Raw genomic sequence first — 13,949 nt, 5'->3', positions numbered from 1 at the left:
CTCCACAACAAATCCTCTAAAGTTGTATTTAGGCTAAATATAAGCATCAAGCCAAAACAAATTTATTTAAAAACGAAACTGAAGCCTACCTCCCTCATTCTGCATGAATCCAAATGTTTCCATATTCGCAAAGTATCTGGATGCTAACCTATTATTTATTATGTAAACTATAGGCTTTGTTCTTCACTCGCATTACGTAAAACATCATCCTTCACATAGCCTAGGCTACAGTATATCAGCAGTGAGGCACGCGCTGGTCACACTGAATGGCACAGACTGTACTACGGACTAATTAAATTGAGCGGTGTAACTTTTTATGTTTCTTTAACTGTATTTTATTTTGATGAATTAATGAACAGGCTGCGATGTCAAATTAGCAAAAATTGGTTGTATGTGCGTGTGAGGCACCGACGCGATAACTGCATTGTTTTCCCAACTGTTACTCCATAATGCTGGTTGGTCATACAGATAGAAGCAAAACATCATTCAAAACTGTAAACCTTTTGCAAAATAAAGAAAACGTCTTTCTGCCGTCTCATTTTTTTCCCCCGTGAACTTCGGAGCGTGTTATAATTATCTGAAACTCATCCCAAATTTTTTCTTTCGTTTTGTTAATCTGTTAATGATTTAAGTGAAATATATTTTGTGTATAGTACTATATATTCCTTTTTATGTAGCCTATATAGTTGTATTCTGTTTTCTCCGTTCACAGAAACGCTGCAGGTGTGTGATGTTGACCTTGTGTGTATCCGTGTTCTACACTGGTTTCAAACAAAAAGCTGCATATTACCTGCCATTCATTTTCACTTAAATGTAGGCCTAATGCTTGGCGGTTTGTGACATATCCTCGGATAAACTCTAACGCCGGTGCATTGGCATTGCGACTTACCTATGATGAATTTACAGCTGAGAGCAGGCATTTCACTCGTTGGATGACGTCACGTTTGAATAGGCCGTACTATGCCATCTGAAACTATTTTTACTATTTATTTTGTTTTGGCAAGTATTTAATTATTTTGAAAAATGTTGGATTATGCAACAGATATGCAACTCGTTGTCTCCATGCAGTTAATTAATAAACCGGTATTGGCCCTTCTCATGCTTATTTCCATCCATATTTCAAACGTAATAAACACTTTTCTCTCACTTCCGGTGACTGTCATACGCGGAAGCTGTGCCGGCGGATGACGGTAGCACGTCGGCGTTGCGTGATTAGTGACAGATCCGAAACTCAGCACAATTTTTTTCTTTCGTTTTGTTAATCTGTTAATGATTTAAGTGAAATATATTTTGTGTATAGTACTATATATTCCTTTTTATGTAGCCTATATAGTTGTATTCTGTTTTCTCCGTTCACAGAAACGCTGCAGGTGTGTGATGTTGACCTTGTGTGTATCCGTGTTCTACACTGGTTTCAAACAAAAAGCTGCATATTACCTGCCATTCATTTTCACTTAAATGTAGGCCTAATGCTTGGCGGTTTGTGACATATCCTCGGATAAACTCTAATGCTGTTGCATTGCCATTGCGACTTACCTATGATGAATTTACAGCTGAGCGCGGGCATTTCACTCGTTGGATGACGTCACGTTTGAATAGGCCGTACTATGCCATCTGAAACTATTTTTACTATTTATTTTGTTTTGGCAAGTATTTAATTATTTTGAAAAATGTTGGATTATGCAACAGATATGCAACTCGTTGTCCTATAGTATAAACAAACTCGCGAGACTAGCATATCTCAGAGGCGCGCGCTGCGCATACGTGCATACGGCTTCCGCGTATGACCGATACCAACAGATATGCAACTCGTTGTCTCCATGCAGTTAATTAATAAACCGGTATTGGCCCTTCTCATGCTTATTTCCGATATGCCGATGGATTTAAAATAATAAAAAAATCGGCTGATAAATATCGTATTTTGTATCGATAAATACATCGGTGCATCCCTACTAAAAACCGAGCATCACCCTACTGTACATCTTGTTCTTGTTGAATCCAAAATAACTGAATGCAGTTTTGTGTTCTTACTGATTCCTAATAGAATGGCAGAAAGGTGTGTGTGTTTGTGTATAGTGACAAAATCTTCTTTACTTTATCACAAACTATTTTTGTGTCCAATGTAAAATATGGGTGCTTTTGAAAAACCAGTTAAGAACTGGTCTAGAACTTTCTAAGGCCAATAACATCATTTAACCATTGGAAAGCACTCTCCACATATTGGTTTTCCACTTGATGTCCAATGTAAAATATGGGCCCTTGAGAACAGGTCTAGAATGACTTCTTAATGCCAATATTGTCATTTAACCATTGGAAAGCGCTCTCCACATCTGAACTTCCTCCTGTAATCCAATGTACCACCTCACCAGAGCGATTGAAACCATTACATCATAAAGATAACCGAAGATGCTGTGAAAATACTCCAGTGTCATGAGGATATCTTATGAACCTGGGGCTGTCAGGCCAGCTCCCTGGCAGGATGCTGCAACAGAAAGACAGTGCGTCAGGACTGTGTTGAGTGGCATGGAGCTAACACTTCCCCTGACGGAAATGAGCACTTCACCATTTGTGTCATATACGCCATTCTCTGACGATGCCTCCCTCTGCTTGTGTCAGGGAGATCAGGGGAATTCTGTAATTAAAATCAAATTTCATCATGTGCCATTCAGGCTAAGTTATCATTTAATTTGTAGGAGCAGGACTCACAGTAAAAAGGCTAGTAAGCGCTTTGGAGTGCCTGGGAAGATTAAATGGTTGTGTTTTTGTTATGCTATAAATGCTTTAATAAGGATATCTATCCTACACAGTTGCCTGGGATTATACAGTAGATATATACAGTAAAACGTTATCACATTTCCTATATGGTAAAAATTTATCAAAGCAAATTGATCTAGGTCTAAAAATTTGCATTTCCCAGAAAGTGAGATGTAATTTGTCAGATGGGAAATGTAATGCATGTAATGTTAGGTTAAGCTGTGTCAGGAAAGAAAATTACATATATTCTTGCAGAATGTTGAAAATTGTTATAATACGTTCTTCTGCCATCCGATAAAGCCATGCAATTGCTTTGTATTTCCTGATAACAGCATGCAAATTTGACATCAGGATGTATGAATAAATGTTGTAACTTTCAGTTTTGAGAGAACCATTTTTAACAAACTATTCAAAATTATTTATGTTAATTAAAATACAGCAGAAATTAAATAAAATATTTATATTAGATAAACTAAAAAAAAAATAAAATAGAAATGTTGCCATGGTAACTAATTGAAATAAAATAAATTTAATCTGAAGCACTAAAACTACTAAAACTAAAACAGAAATAAAAATAAAGCTACATATCAATATTTACAAAAAAGGAATAAAAATGACAAAAGCACATAAAAATACTAAAACGTTTAGAATTAAAAATGTATGACATACTGAAGAATGTATCATCAAATTTCTTGTGCATGCTGAAAATTTTCTGTAAAAGCACATTTATCTTGGTCTAAAAATGTGTCAGTCAATTCGGTATGTATGTATGAATGAATGAAAGAATAAACATTAAAAAAATTAAATTAAATAAAACATTTTATAAAATAAAATAAAAATATTTACCATAATGATAACTGCTTTCAGCAAATGCAATTATAAATACTACTTCAAAATGTTGAAAATTAAAATCCAAATAATATGCTGCAAAATAAGACATTGCATTCTGATTTATTACCTGTTTATATTCATTCTTCTATTTGAAAACTCCCCATTTAACTTAGCCTTTAACATGAAACAGTTTATGCAAGTTGCGTCACTGCACCACTTTTGTTTTGAGAATTCATGCTATGGCCTTTTGTTGTACATTTTTGTCTCATTTCAGTTTATGGCAGACATCCTGAAATGCAATTAGGCATATTAGTTTAACCTCCATCTCATTTCTCCTTGCTTAGAGGACGACTTCAGTAAAAGCGTGGCATCCTGCTCTCCACCATGCATTCGTTCTTGTCTGTACATCTCCTAAAGTAAACATACTTTCTGTTTCTCAGACTCTCAAAGATCCCACCCTGACTGCCAGAAAAGACTTTCAACGGGAGGCCGAGCTCCTCACCAACCTCCAGCACGAGCACATTGTGAAGTTCTATGGCGTGTGTGTGGACGGCGACCCTCTCATCATGGTGTTTGAGTACATGAAGCATGGAGACCTCAATAAGTTTCTGAGGTATTTTTATTGGGATTTCAGTGGGAAATATAGAGCACAGGCTCCTTAAAAAAATGTGCCTCCAAAAATGTACCTTTAAATTAATTCACTCCATTTTTCAGCTGAAATTAACACTAGAGATAGTAAAACGCCAACAACTATTATTCTTTTTCTAACAAATTATGATTATGAGGGCAGGTTATTGATTAATAAAAGATGTTATGACCTCAAAATGCTTGTACTATAGCACATGATTTGTAAATAATACATTTTGATGTTTGCATCACATAAGCTCCATATGTATGGCTTTTTTAATGTAGGAAACGTCTCGGTTACGTACGTAACCCACAACCTGAACACCGTCACAACCCTGTGGCGCTGCAATTGTTGACAAGCCGTGGCGTGCCACAAAAGCTCCGCTAAGGTCGTAACCTTCCCAAAGCCCCAGCGCAAATTCACTGACCTTGGTACCGAAGGGGACCAACTGTGAGTACATCGTTGCTGGAGAAGGCCATGCTGCTGTTCCGTCCACAAAAAAGTTTTTGGAAGGGATTTCAACCTTCAATGAAAGATTGCTTCAAATATTTCCTATTTGTTCTTTCAGACTGGCAGAACGATGGGGAAGCGAGCCTTAAGGGAAAAGGTCACTACGGAGACCACATCCTACCCGTAGGGAGGTGACATGTGGAGATACTGATATGGACTGACCCAGGGGGCAGTACTACATATGAAATGGGTCTCTGAGGCAGGTCCTACCTCAGAGTAGGGATGAAACAACTTCCAGAAGAGACTGACAGAGCGGGTCTGTTAAGGGAAGACACGGGTTTACCGAGAGGGAAACCTTACCGTGGAAGAATACACATATGGGATTACCCGTAGGGAATCAAGCCATATGGACACCTAGCCAAGTACAGGGGCTGGCCGGGACTCCGGGCATGCTAACACCAGTACTGGGCCTACTGGAGGATGCTCGACCAGGGTTCTCCAACCAGGGAACTCTACTGGGAGAAGAAAGGCGCTCGCATCCCCATGTGAGGGGGAATGGCGCAGCAAGCATGACACCGAGCCAGATCTTCCCGCCAATTACCTGTTACCCAACACACGTGAAGAATCCTGCTCTACACAAAGGATGTAAAACCTCGCAAAGGTGTTAGGTATCGTCCAGCTCGCAGCTCGACAGATGTCTGCCCAAGAGGCGCCGTGCGCCAGACCCAAGAGAAGGCAACACTCCGAGTGCAGCGGGCTCTCACCCCCAGGGGGCACGGCTCGCCTTGGGATTGGTACACCAAGGCGATGGCATCCACCTTCCAGTGGGTCAATCTCTGCTTGGAGACAGCCTTCCCATTCTGCTGGCCTCCAAAGCAGACAAGGAGCTGCTCAGAGCTTCTGAAACTCTGAGTGCGGTCCACATATATGCGTAACGCTCTTACTGGACAAGCAACGCCAAGGCTGGATGGCTTGCAGGTTCACCACCTGATCTCGGAAGGGAGTGGTGGGAACCTTGGGCACGTATCCAGGCCGGGGTTTCAGGATAACGTGAGAGTAGGCCGGCCTGAACACAAGGCACTCTTCACTTACCGAAAGTGCTTGGAGGTCCCCGACCCTCTTGATGAAAGTGAGCACGATCATGAGCGCTGTCTTAAGAGACAGGAACTTTAGCTCAACTGAATCAAGCGGCTCAAAAGGACCCCTCTGAAGTCCAGCCAGGATAATAGAGAGATCCCAGAAGGGTATCAGGGGTGTCCTAGAAAGATTCAACCTTCTGGCATCCCTCAGGAACCTAACGATCAGGTCATGCTTTCCCAGGGACCGGCCGTCCACTGCATCGTGATGTGCTGCGCATCGAGCCAACGGCAGAACAGAAAGAAAAAAATTCCCCGCCCGGCCCTCCTCCGGTGGAAGGAGCGGTGCTGTCCTCAGCACCTCCAGAAGAGCAGTATCCCACATCTCTGGGTTGCCCATGTCAGGGCTGCTTCGTCATCTTCCTAGAGAATCTAGCGGCCGGATGCGACACGGGAGGCGCCCCTCTCCTGCGTGGGGCTTGACGCTCCGGCCTCGACGATGTCTCAGCACGGGGCGGTGCCGGTGTGGAGGACGCAGGAGGGCACCACGGCGACGGTGTCAGGGCTGCTTCGTCGTCATCTTGGAGGACTTAGCGACTGGATGTGGGGGGTGCCGATCTCCTGCGTGGGGCTCGACGGTGTCTCAGCACAGGGCGGAGCCGGAGTGGAGGATGCAGGAGGGCGCCCACGGCGACGAGCAGGCTGAGACACGGCCCGCGACGGAACGGTGACAGCTGGAGGATCACGTCGGGGCAAGATGTGATGTATGGCCTCAGTCTGCTTGTTGTACTGCTGAGAACTGCTGGGCACAGCCCTCGACAGCGTCGCCGCACAGGCCAGCCTGAGAGATGGGAGTGTCAAGAAAGCGCACTGTCAACGTCTCTCATCTCGACCAGGCTGAGCCAGAGATGGCACTCCTGGACCACCAGAGTGGACATCGCCTTCCCGAGGGACCGCGTTGTGACTTCCGTCGGCCAGAGGGCGAAGTCAGTTCTTTGGCAGTGAGAGCCGCCGACAGCTTACAGGCTTTGGACAGGAGACGCGGACAATTCCTCCAAGTGGCGGGTGTTTTGCGGGCACAGGTGCACCGCAATCGCTCTCTCCACCTGGAGAATGTCGACGCACCCCCTAGCCGTCCCGCCATCGAGGGTAGTGAGGACGGAGGAAGGAGACGAGCGGCTTCTGGCCGTAAAAGGGGCAGTCCACGATTACATCACTTCATCATGCACCTCCGGGAAGAAAAGAAACCAGAGCAAAACGCGGTTGTGAGCCGCGCTCCGCACTGAGAAACCAATCATCAAGCCGCGAGCGCTCAGGGCTGGGCGGTGTATTCACCTCCAACCTGATGCTCACAGCTGCCCGGGCAAGCATGGCCGTCAACTCTGGGTTCGATTTGCCAGTGGCGACAACACCCGAGGGGGGCAGCCCCACCGAATCTTCATCCTCAGAGGTCAACAGCCCATCCCCCGATGCTGCAATCGACATCTGATCCCCCGGCGGCACACCGAATGACATGCTGGGACCGCCATAAGACAGCCCAGCAGAATCACCCAGCAGCCGCACAGAACAAGCGCTGCGGAAGGGGTGAGAGGTCAGTGGGGCATGGCCCGGCGGAGAAGCTCTCACTGTCAACCTCAAATCTCCCAGAGCACTAGCCGGCGGTCCTCTGCTCGTGGCAGAGCAACCGGGACGGGTAGTGACAGAGGGGTCTGCTCCTTTCCTTTTAAGAACGGAGAGACGCGATCGCAGTGTTGCCATGGTCATGCACTCGCAGTGTGGGCATGAACCATCCATGAACGCGTCTTCAGTGTGCTGAATGCCCAGACACGGAAGACAATGCTCGTGGCCGTTGTCAGAGGACAGGAAACGACCGCATCCAGAAGGACGCGAATCGTCCGTGATTTGCTCTTTTAGAAAATCTGCTCTTTTAGTTGAAGCGCCCAGGGGAATTGCTGAAAGGGACACCGCTGTTCGCGCCGTACCGCCAACCAGAACAGCTTCCCGACACACAGCAGATGAATGGCTTTGTGGAGTATAACAGCTTTTCATACAACCACTCGGCTCCGAAGCAAAAATCTGAAGAGTGGATGCACCTATCGCCTATTTATACCTGTATGCATGGGGAGTGGCTCAGGTATGCAAAATCCACTAGCCAATTTTCATTGGCGTTTTCTCTTAAACTCAGAGATGATTGGTCTCCCAAGTGAGACCCCATATGTCGTTCGACATAACTCGTAGTGACCGACAGATAGGGAACTTGCTTGGTAGACCACCTGGTACAGTATTGCACTTGCAGGTCAGCTGTGTGAAAACACAAGTCGCGATAAAACAGCTCAACGGTTGATTTAACAAATGCGTTTTTATCTCATGTTTACTTTTGATAACACTAGGTTTAGGGTAAGATTTAGAGTAGATGGTCATTTTTTTCAAAAGTGATAGAATATTAACCTTTCAGTTCCACTCACTGGACATTGTCATCATATGTACAACAGCCAAACTAATAAAACGTTGCCAGACACACTTCTATAATCACTCACTGGACATTTCACTAGAAAGTGTTGCAAAACATGCAAGAAGTGACAATATCATTTTGCAGAAATGTTGCCACAGGCATATATTTCCAATGAGTCTGGGCTGGAATTATAGGACTTGCATATTATGCACTCCCTAAGCAAAGGCAGTCTGAAATTGTAGGTAGTGAAATTATTCTAGCTCCTAAGATGCCTAATTTTGGCCAGAATTTTTGGGAATATCATGTTTCCTTCATGAATTATGTCATTTTATCATGCGTTGCAACAAGTAATGAACATTTTCATGTAATACGGTGGATAGAGCCAACCCAGAGGACAATTTTATAGCTCACAGGTAGCTCAGTAGACTTAATTGAGTTTTGTTATTTTTATTGAGGAACCAACTTTGTCTAAAATATTTTTCTTAAAATCCTTTAGGATAAATAAAAATGGACAGAGTATTATGCTTAATAGCATAGCCAAGATAATTTGACCCTTGAGCAATTTAAAGCATTACTGAGATCTCTTCTGAAAATTTAAGACTTTTTGTCCTCCGGTTCATGTTATCATTGTAATTCAGATATTAAAGAGATCTGAAAGATTTACTGATGGGAAGTAGTGATATATAATTTAAAATGTTTAATTTCGCCATTTCAAATATGAGACACATAAGGTTACTGCTCAAATCAATCAATTATGAAGTTTCATTTCGATGCTGTTTATGTAGACAGCTGCCCATGTAGGCATTAGATACTGAAACAGCTCACTAGGATTTGAGAGACAAGATTCTATTTCAAAATGGCAGCTCATGTTTGAACTTCTTTGTATGCACGTCGCAAGGTGGATTGAGGCCATGTGAATTGTAATTTGCAGGGGAGAACTGTGAAAATATAAAGACAGATAGAGAACTGGATTGAGATGATTGTCTTGTGGGAGCAAAGTGATGGGTGATGATAATAAATTATTCTTTTGTATAGGGAGAGAATTTTTTCTTACACTTATGCAGATGGCCGGACTTCCATTTCAAGAAAAAAAATTATGAAATTATTTTTAGAAAAGCTGCAATGATACAAGTCTGGTTGATTTTCATGGACAGCAAAAGGATTTTGGCAGCAGACTCCAGTTAAGCTTCATGCTGATGATTTGTGTGTTGAATTAAAGAGATTTAGCGAGAACTTAGGTAAAGCATATTAGACAAGTCAAAGTACATCATTTGAAGAATAGTGCACAATAGTGTACTGCCTAGTTTTTTTCAGCAGCCTTGGTTAGGACTTTTTTTCTCCATTCATTTACTCCATAGACATTTCAAAAATATTCTTCAGTAGTTTTAAGTTAAGTTATAAACTAACCAACAGCTGAATCCCAACTTGTGGTTTGGTTTGGTTCATGACTCACAAGCTTTGATTTGAAGTAAAAATAAAAACATAAAAGAAGTAAAAAGCATAAAAGTAAAGGTAAAGACTATGTATGTAATCAAATCATAAATAATTATTTAAAACTAATGACTAAGTTGTTGATTATACACTAACATCAAAAAGTTTGTGGGATTATTTTTTTGAAGAAATTAATAATTTTATTCAGCAAGGATGCGTCTCCTTCTCCTGTATCAGAGTATTATTGAGCCAGTTCTTATGTATGGTGCCATTTGTTTTTTTCATATGCTTACAGCTGCTAATAGGAACAAACTTTTAAAGATATATAATTTGGCTAGTAGGATTATTGGTATTCCTACTCCTAAATTATCAGATTGTGTTACTTCAGCTACAATCCGGAAAGCACACATAATCCTAAAAGACCCAGATCACCCACTCCATCGGTATTTCATCCCTCTCCCATCTGGCCGTACCTATGTAGAAGGACTAACTTTAGTAAGAGTTTTGTTCCTACAGCTGTACTAACTTTAAACACATAGAAAATCAGTCATCATCGTACACTCTTGCATTTTTTATTTTTTTTTGTGGGGGCCGTAACTGTTCGTGAATGTATTGTGACAAGTGTGTATATTATGTGTAGCTGTCCTTGTGATTTATACGCACCTTATAAAATTATAATAGATATAAAATTATCTATTTAATAAAAAATGGCAATAAAAAAATGATATTTAAAAATAAATGCTGTTCTTTTGAACTTTTTATTCAGCATAGAATCCTGAAAAAAATGTCTCACTGCTTTCACAAAATACATGCCTCTATATACATTTCTGCAACAGCGTAATTGCATACCTTACTGCACGTTTTGCGGCAGTTTCAAAGTACAATGTCCAGAGAGTGGTGCTAAAACACGTTCAATTTGTGACCGTGGCACGTTTTTATTATGTTGGTACAGACACGTATTGCTGAGTTTTTATTACGCTGCTTGAGGTATGTATTGCGGCTATTCAGAATTGAAATATCCAGGGAGTATCACTTAAGGTTAATGCTCTATCATGTTGAAAATATCCCTTACACCAAACCCAACCCTAAACCTACCCGATAGTGTTAACAAATGCAAAAGTGATATAAAAACACATTTGACACATAAAAACACGCTGCTGAAGAGGCACTGACCAGGAGAGATGCACAAATTACAGTTGAGCCCTTTTGAACAGCCACCTTATGCAAATGCTGCCGCAATCAGAAAAAAATCATTTTTCCTGAGTGAAGAGAAAATCGAAAAAGTTAACTGAATAGGTGATTTTATTTCGCCAGGCAGCTGAAGTCAAAGCACATCTTTCTTTGCCTTGACTTACTCAAATTAGACAGCTTTACAGGATTAAAGGATTAGAGGGGGAATTATTTTATGGGGCAGTAAGGCAGTGCGTTTGAACACTTCGACCCTGTGCCCTTTTACATTGATCCATAATAATTTTTCCCTGCTCGGATCCTAAACGCAAGTAATTGCAAACCTGGACGAAGCTCAGCAGTGAAGGACAATTACTGCCCAGACTAACAAGTGTAACCAATATGCCTTTCTCCCCACATTTCAGAGCCCATGGTCCAGACGCCATGATCCTCGTGGATGGCCAACCGATGCAGTCTAACGGGGAACTTGGTCTCTCGCAGATGCTTCATATCGCTACACAGATAGCGGCAGGCATGGTCTACCTGTCCTCCCAGCATTTTGTGCACCGTGACCTGGCCACCCGCAACTGCCTCGTGGGTAACGGCCTGCTCGTGAAAATTGGAGACTTCGGGATGTCCAGAGACATCTACAGCTCAGATTACTATCGAGTAAGTATCACAATAGCTTAAAGTGGTCATATGATGCGATTTCAAGTTTTCCTTTCTCTTTGGAGTGTTACAAGCTGTTCGTGAATAGATAAGATCCCTAAAGTTGCAAAGACTAAAGTCTCAAACCCAAAGAGATATTCTTTATAAAAGTTAAGACTCGTCCACGCCCTCCTAAAACGCCTCGTTTAATCACGCCCACACATGTCTACATCAGTGTGTGGGAAGATTTGCATAACGCCGCCCAAATGTTCACACAAAGAAAGGCGGCGTAACTTTGATTCTCGCTGTAGTATTGTTGCTGCCGCCACCACCATGTCGTGGAGACGCTGTGTGTTTTGTTGTGGAAGCGAAACTACTTTGTTTGGTCTTTCAAAAGAGGACACAACTAGAAATCAGTGGTTAAGTTGTATTTACTGTTCCAGAACAGTTCAAACCAAATATTTGTGTGTGTGCAACGCATTTTACGGAGGACGAGGACTGTTTCCTGGGAGAGTAGCCTACAATGCCGGTGTTCCGGTGAATTCCGTTCCCCTGTTTTCCTTTATTTGTGCTAACAATAGCAACCCATTAGATCGAGTTAAATGCCAAGGACAGCAAAATATTCCACTGAGAAATTGGATTGTGGAGTGAGTCTTCGTATTCAAGCCAGTCGTAAACTGAAGGCCAGAAACATCTTTATCAGCTGCACATACACACGCTTACTCACAGTCTACAATATTGACAAAGCAGAGAGATTACGAAATTATTAACGCATTGGACACGTTCACTGTGTCAAGTGATTATAAATAGGGGATCCTGCCAAGCACGTAATCCACACATGGCGAGTCATATTGACGTTTGTTGTCCTCTGGGGCTCGAGCGTCTGGCCACAGGAATGGAGCATGACTGGTAGAGAGATTGAGGTACTGTCATCAGTGACCAATTCAACCGCCTTTGTCAAGACGTTATAAGTGGCACATCGACATCCTGTCACCTAATGGCCTGCCAAGTATCTTTTTGCATGAGATGTTTTTGATAACTCTGTTTAGAGCCTCCAATTGTTGTACAGAAAACGGATTCAGGGAAAAGCACAGCACAGGCTCGATCCCTCAAACACGCTGCGGATTGACTTAGCTGTCATCTTGGGTTTTCTTCACCACAAATAGCCGATTACACGCTATAAACAAGTGAAATGTACAGGTCGCCCTGTCATTTTGGTTTTTAACACCCTGTAAATAAACCACTCATGACATTAAATGTCATCACATAGGCGAGGTTTTCTTTCTAACTCTTTAAAGGTTGGTTTTTACTTGAAATTCGGCCAAATTCGGTTTTAAATGGTTGGAGAAATCCGTTATCGGCCATGGATGCATGAATCTGCTTCCCCGGTTACTAAGTATAAAAGCGTAAATGCCCAGAGAGTAGCTCTAGTGGGGCTGTAATCCATTCTCCACCATGCTGCTTTGCTCTTCATACCCATAATCTAATCTAGCCCTCTACCATTGAGCCACAGACTAGCCGGTAATCCAGTTTACAAACTACCAAAATAAAGCAAAAAAACATGTTGCCTTCTTCCTGAAACCCACACCATGCTGAATGGAAATATGGTCAATCAGCAGAGCGATTCTTCTTTTTCCGCTTTCAACCTTTTATTGTCTAATGGGCTTGTCAAATCACAAACTGCCAAGATAATTGCTCCAGTCTCAACCACAAAGCCCAAGGTGATACAGTGGATAGTGGTTTGAATGATTGCTTAACCAATTTTAATTGCTCGTCTTAATGAGGGATTTGAAAGTAATTTACATTATTTAAGGGCCGGGACATGTGTGAGTCTCCTGTAAGTCTATTATTAAGATCACTGTTACTCAGCTCGTTTAAATGATCAATTAGCAATTCACATGAATTTATCCAATAACTCTAATACCATTTGAAATACAAATTAAGGTGAGACACATGTAGGCCACCAGGTACTATAACATACAGCACAATGAACGATAGATAGATAGATAGATAGATAGATAGATAGATAGATAGATAAAAATCAGTTATATGAATTTTCTTTTTTATCTTTCTTAATCCTACTTACACTGCATCAATTCAAATTTGAATTTAACAGTCAACAACCATGCAAGACACTTTTTTTTGCAGGTTTTTATAGATAAAACTGGCTGATTACTAGAGATGACAGAACATATTGATGTTTTTAATTAGCTACACTTTCAGATGTATTTTTTAGTAAAACACATTTTGATTTTGTTCCATGCAAAAAAAAAATAAAAATCTAATATCACAAATGAGATGGTTTCACAGCAGGGGTACTGCAGTGAACTGATATGAGAGGCATCTGCAATGTATAATGCAGCCTTTTATTTCACTACATCCCTCCCTAGGATTCTGAATTAAAGATTCTGCAGCCTTTTTTCTTAAAAGAGAACATATTATAGAGTTTATATGAGAAACAGGGCAATGATTACTGTGCAACAGGACATTTTTTCACCGCAAAAAAAAAAAA

The 13,949-nt window shown here is 41.8% G+C and overlaps 1 protein-coding gene across 1 annotated transcript in view; it reads left to right on the top strand.

Annotated features, from left to right (window-relative positions):
- The window catches only part of LOC107706933 (NT-3 growth factor receptor-like), a 109,183-nt gene that overhangs the window by 90,916 nt on the left and 4,318 nt on the right, over positions 1 to 13,949 (top strand). Inside the window, exons 12-13 of the mRNA XM_016510787.1 lie at positions 4,026 to 4,198; positions 11,215 to 11,458. Coding sequence (XP_016366273.1) covers positions 4,026 to 4,198; positions 11,215 to 11,458 — 417 coding nt within the window. The remainder of the gene's footprint in view (positions 1 to 4,025; positions 4,199 to 11,214; positions 11,459 to 13,949) is intronic.

This window comes from Sinocyclocheilus rhinocerous, unplaced genomic scaffold, assembly GCF_001515625.1.
Source record: "Sinocyclocheilus rhinocerous isolate Xijiao unplaced genomic scaffold, SAMN03320098_v1.1 scaffold265, whole genome shotgun sequence".
Classification (NCBI taxonomy): domain Eukaryota; kingdom Metazoa; phylum Chordata; class Actinopteri; order Cypriniformes; family Cyprinidae; genus Sinocyclocheilus; species Sinocyclocheilus rhinocerous.
This window is presented reverse-complemented; position numbering and strand designations above follow the sequence as displayed.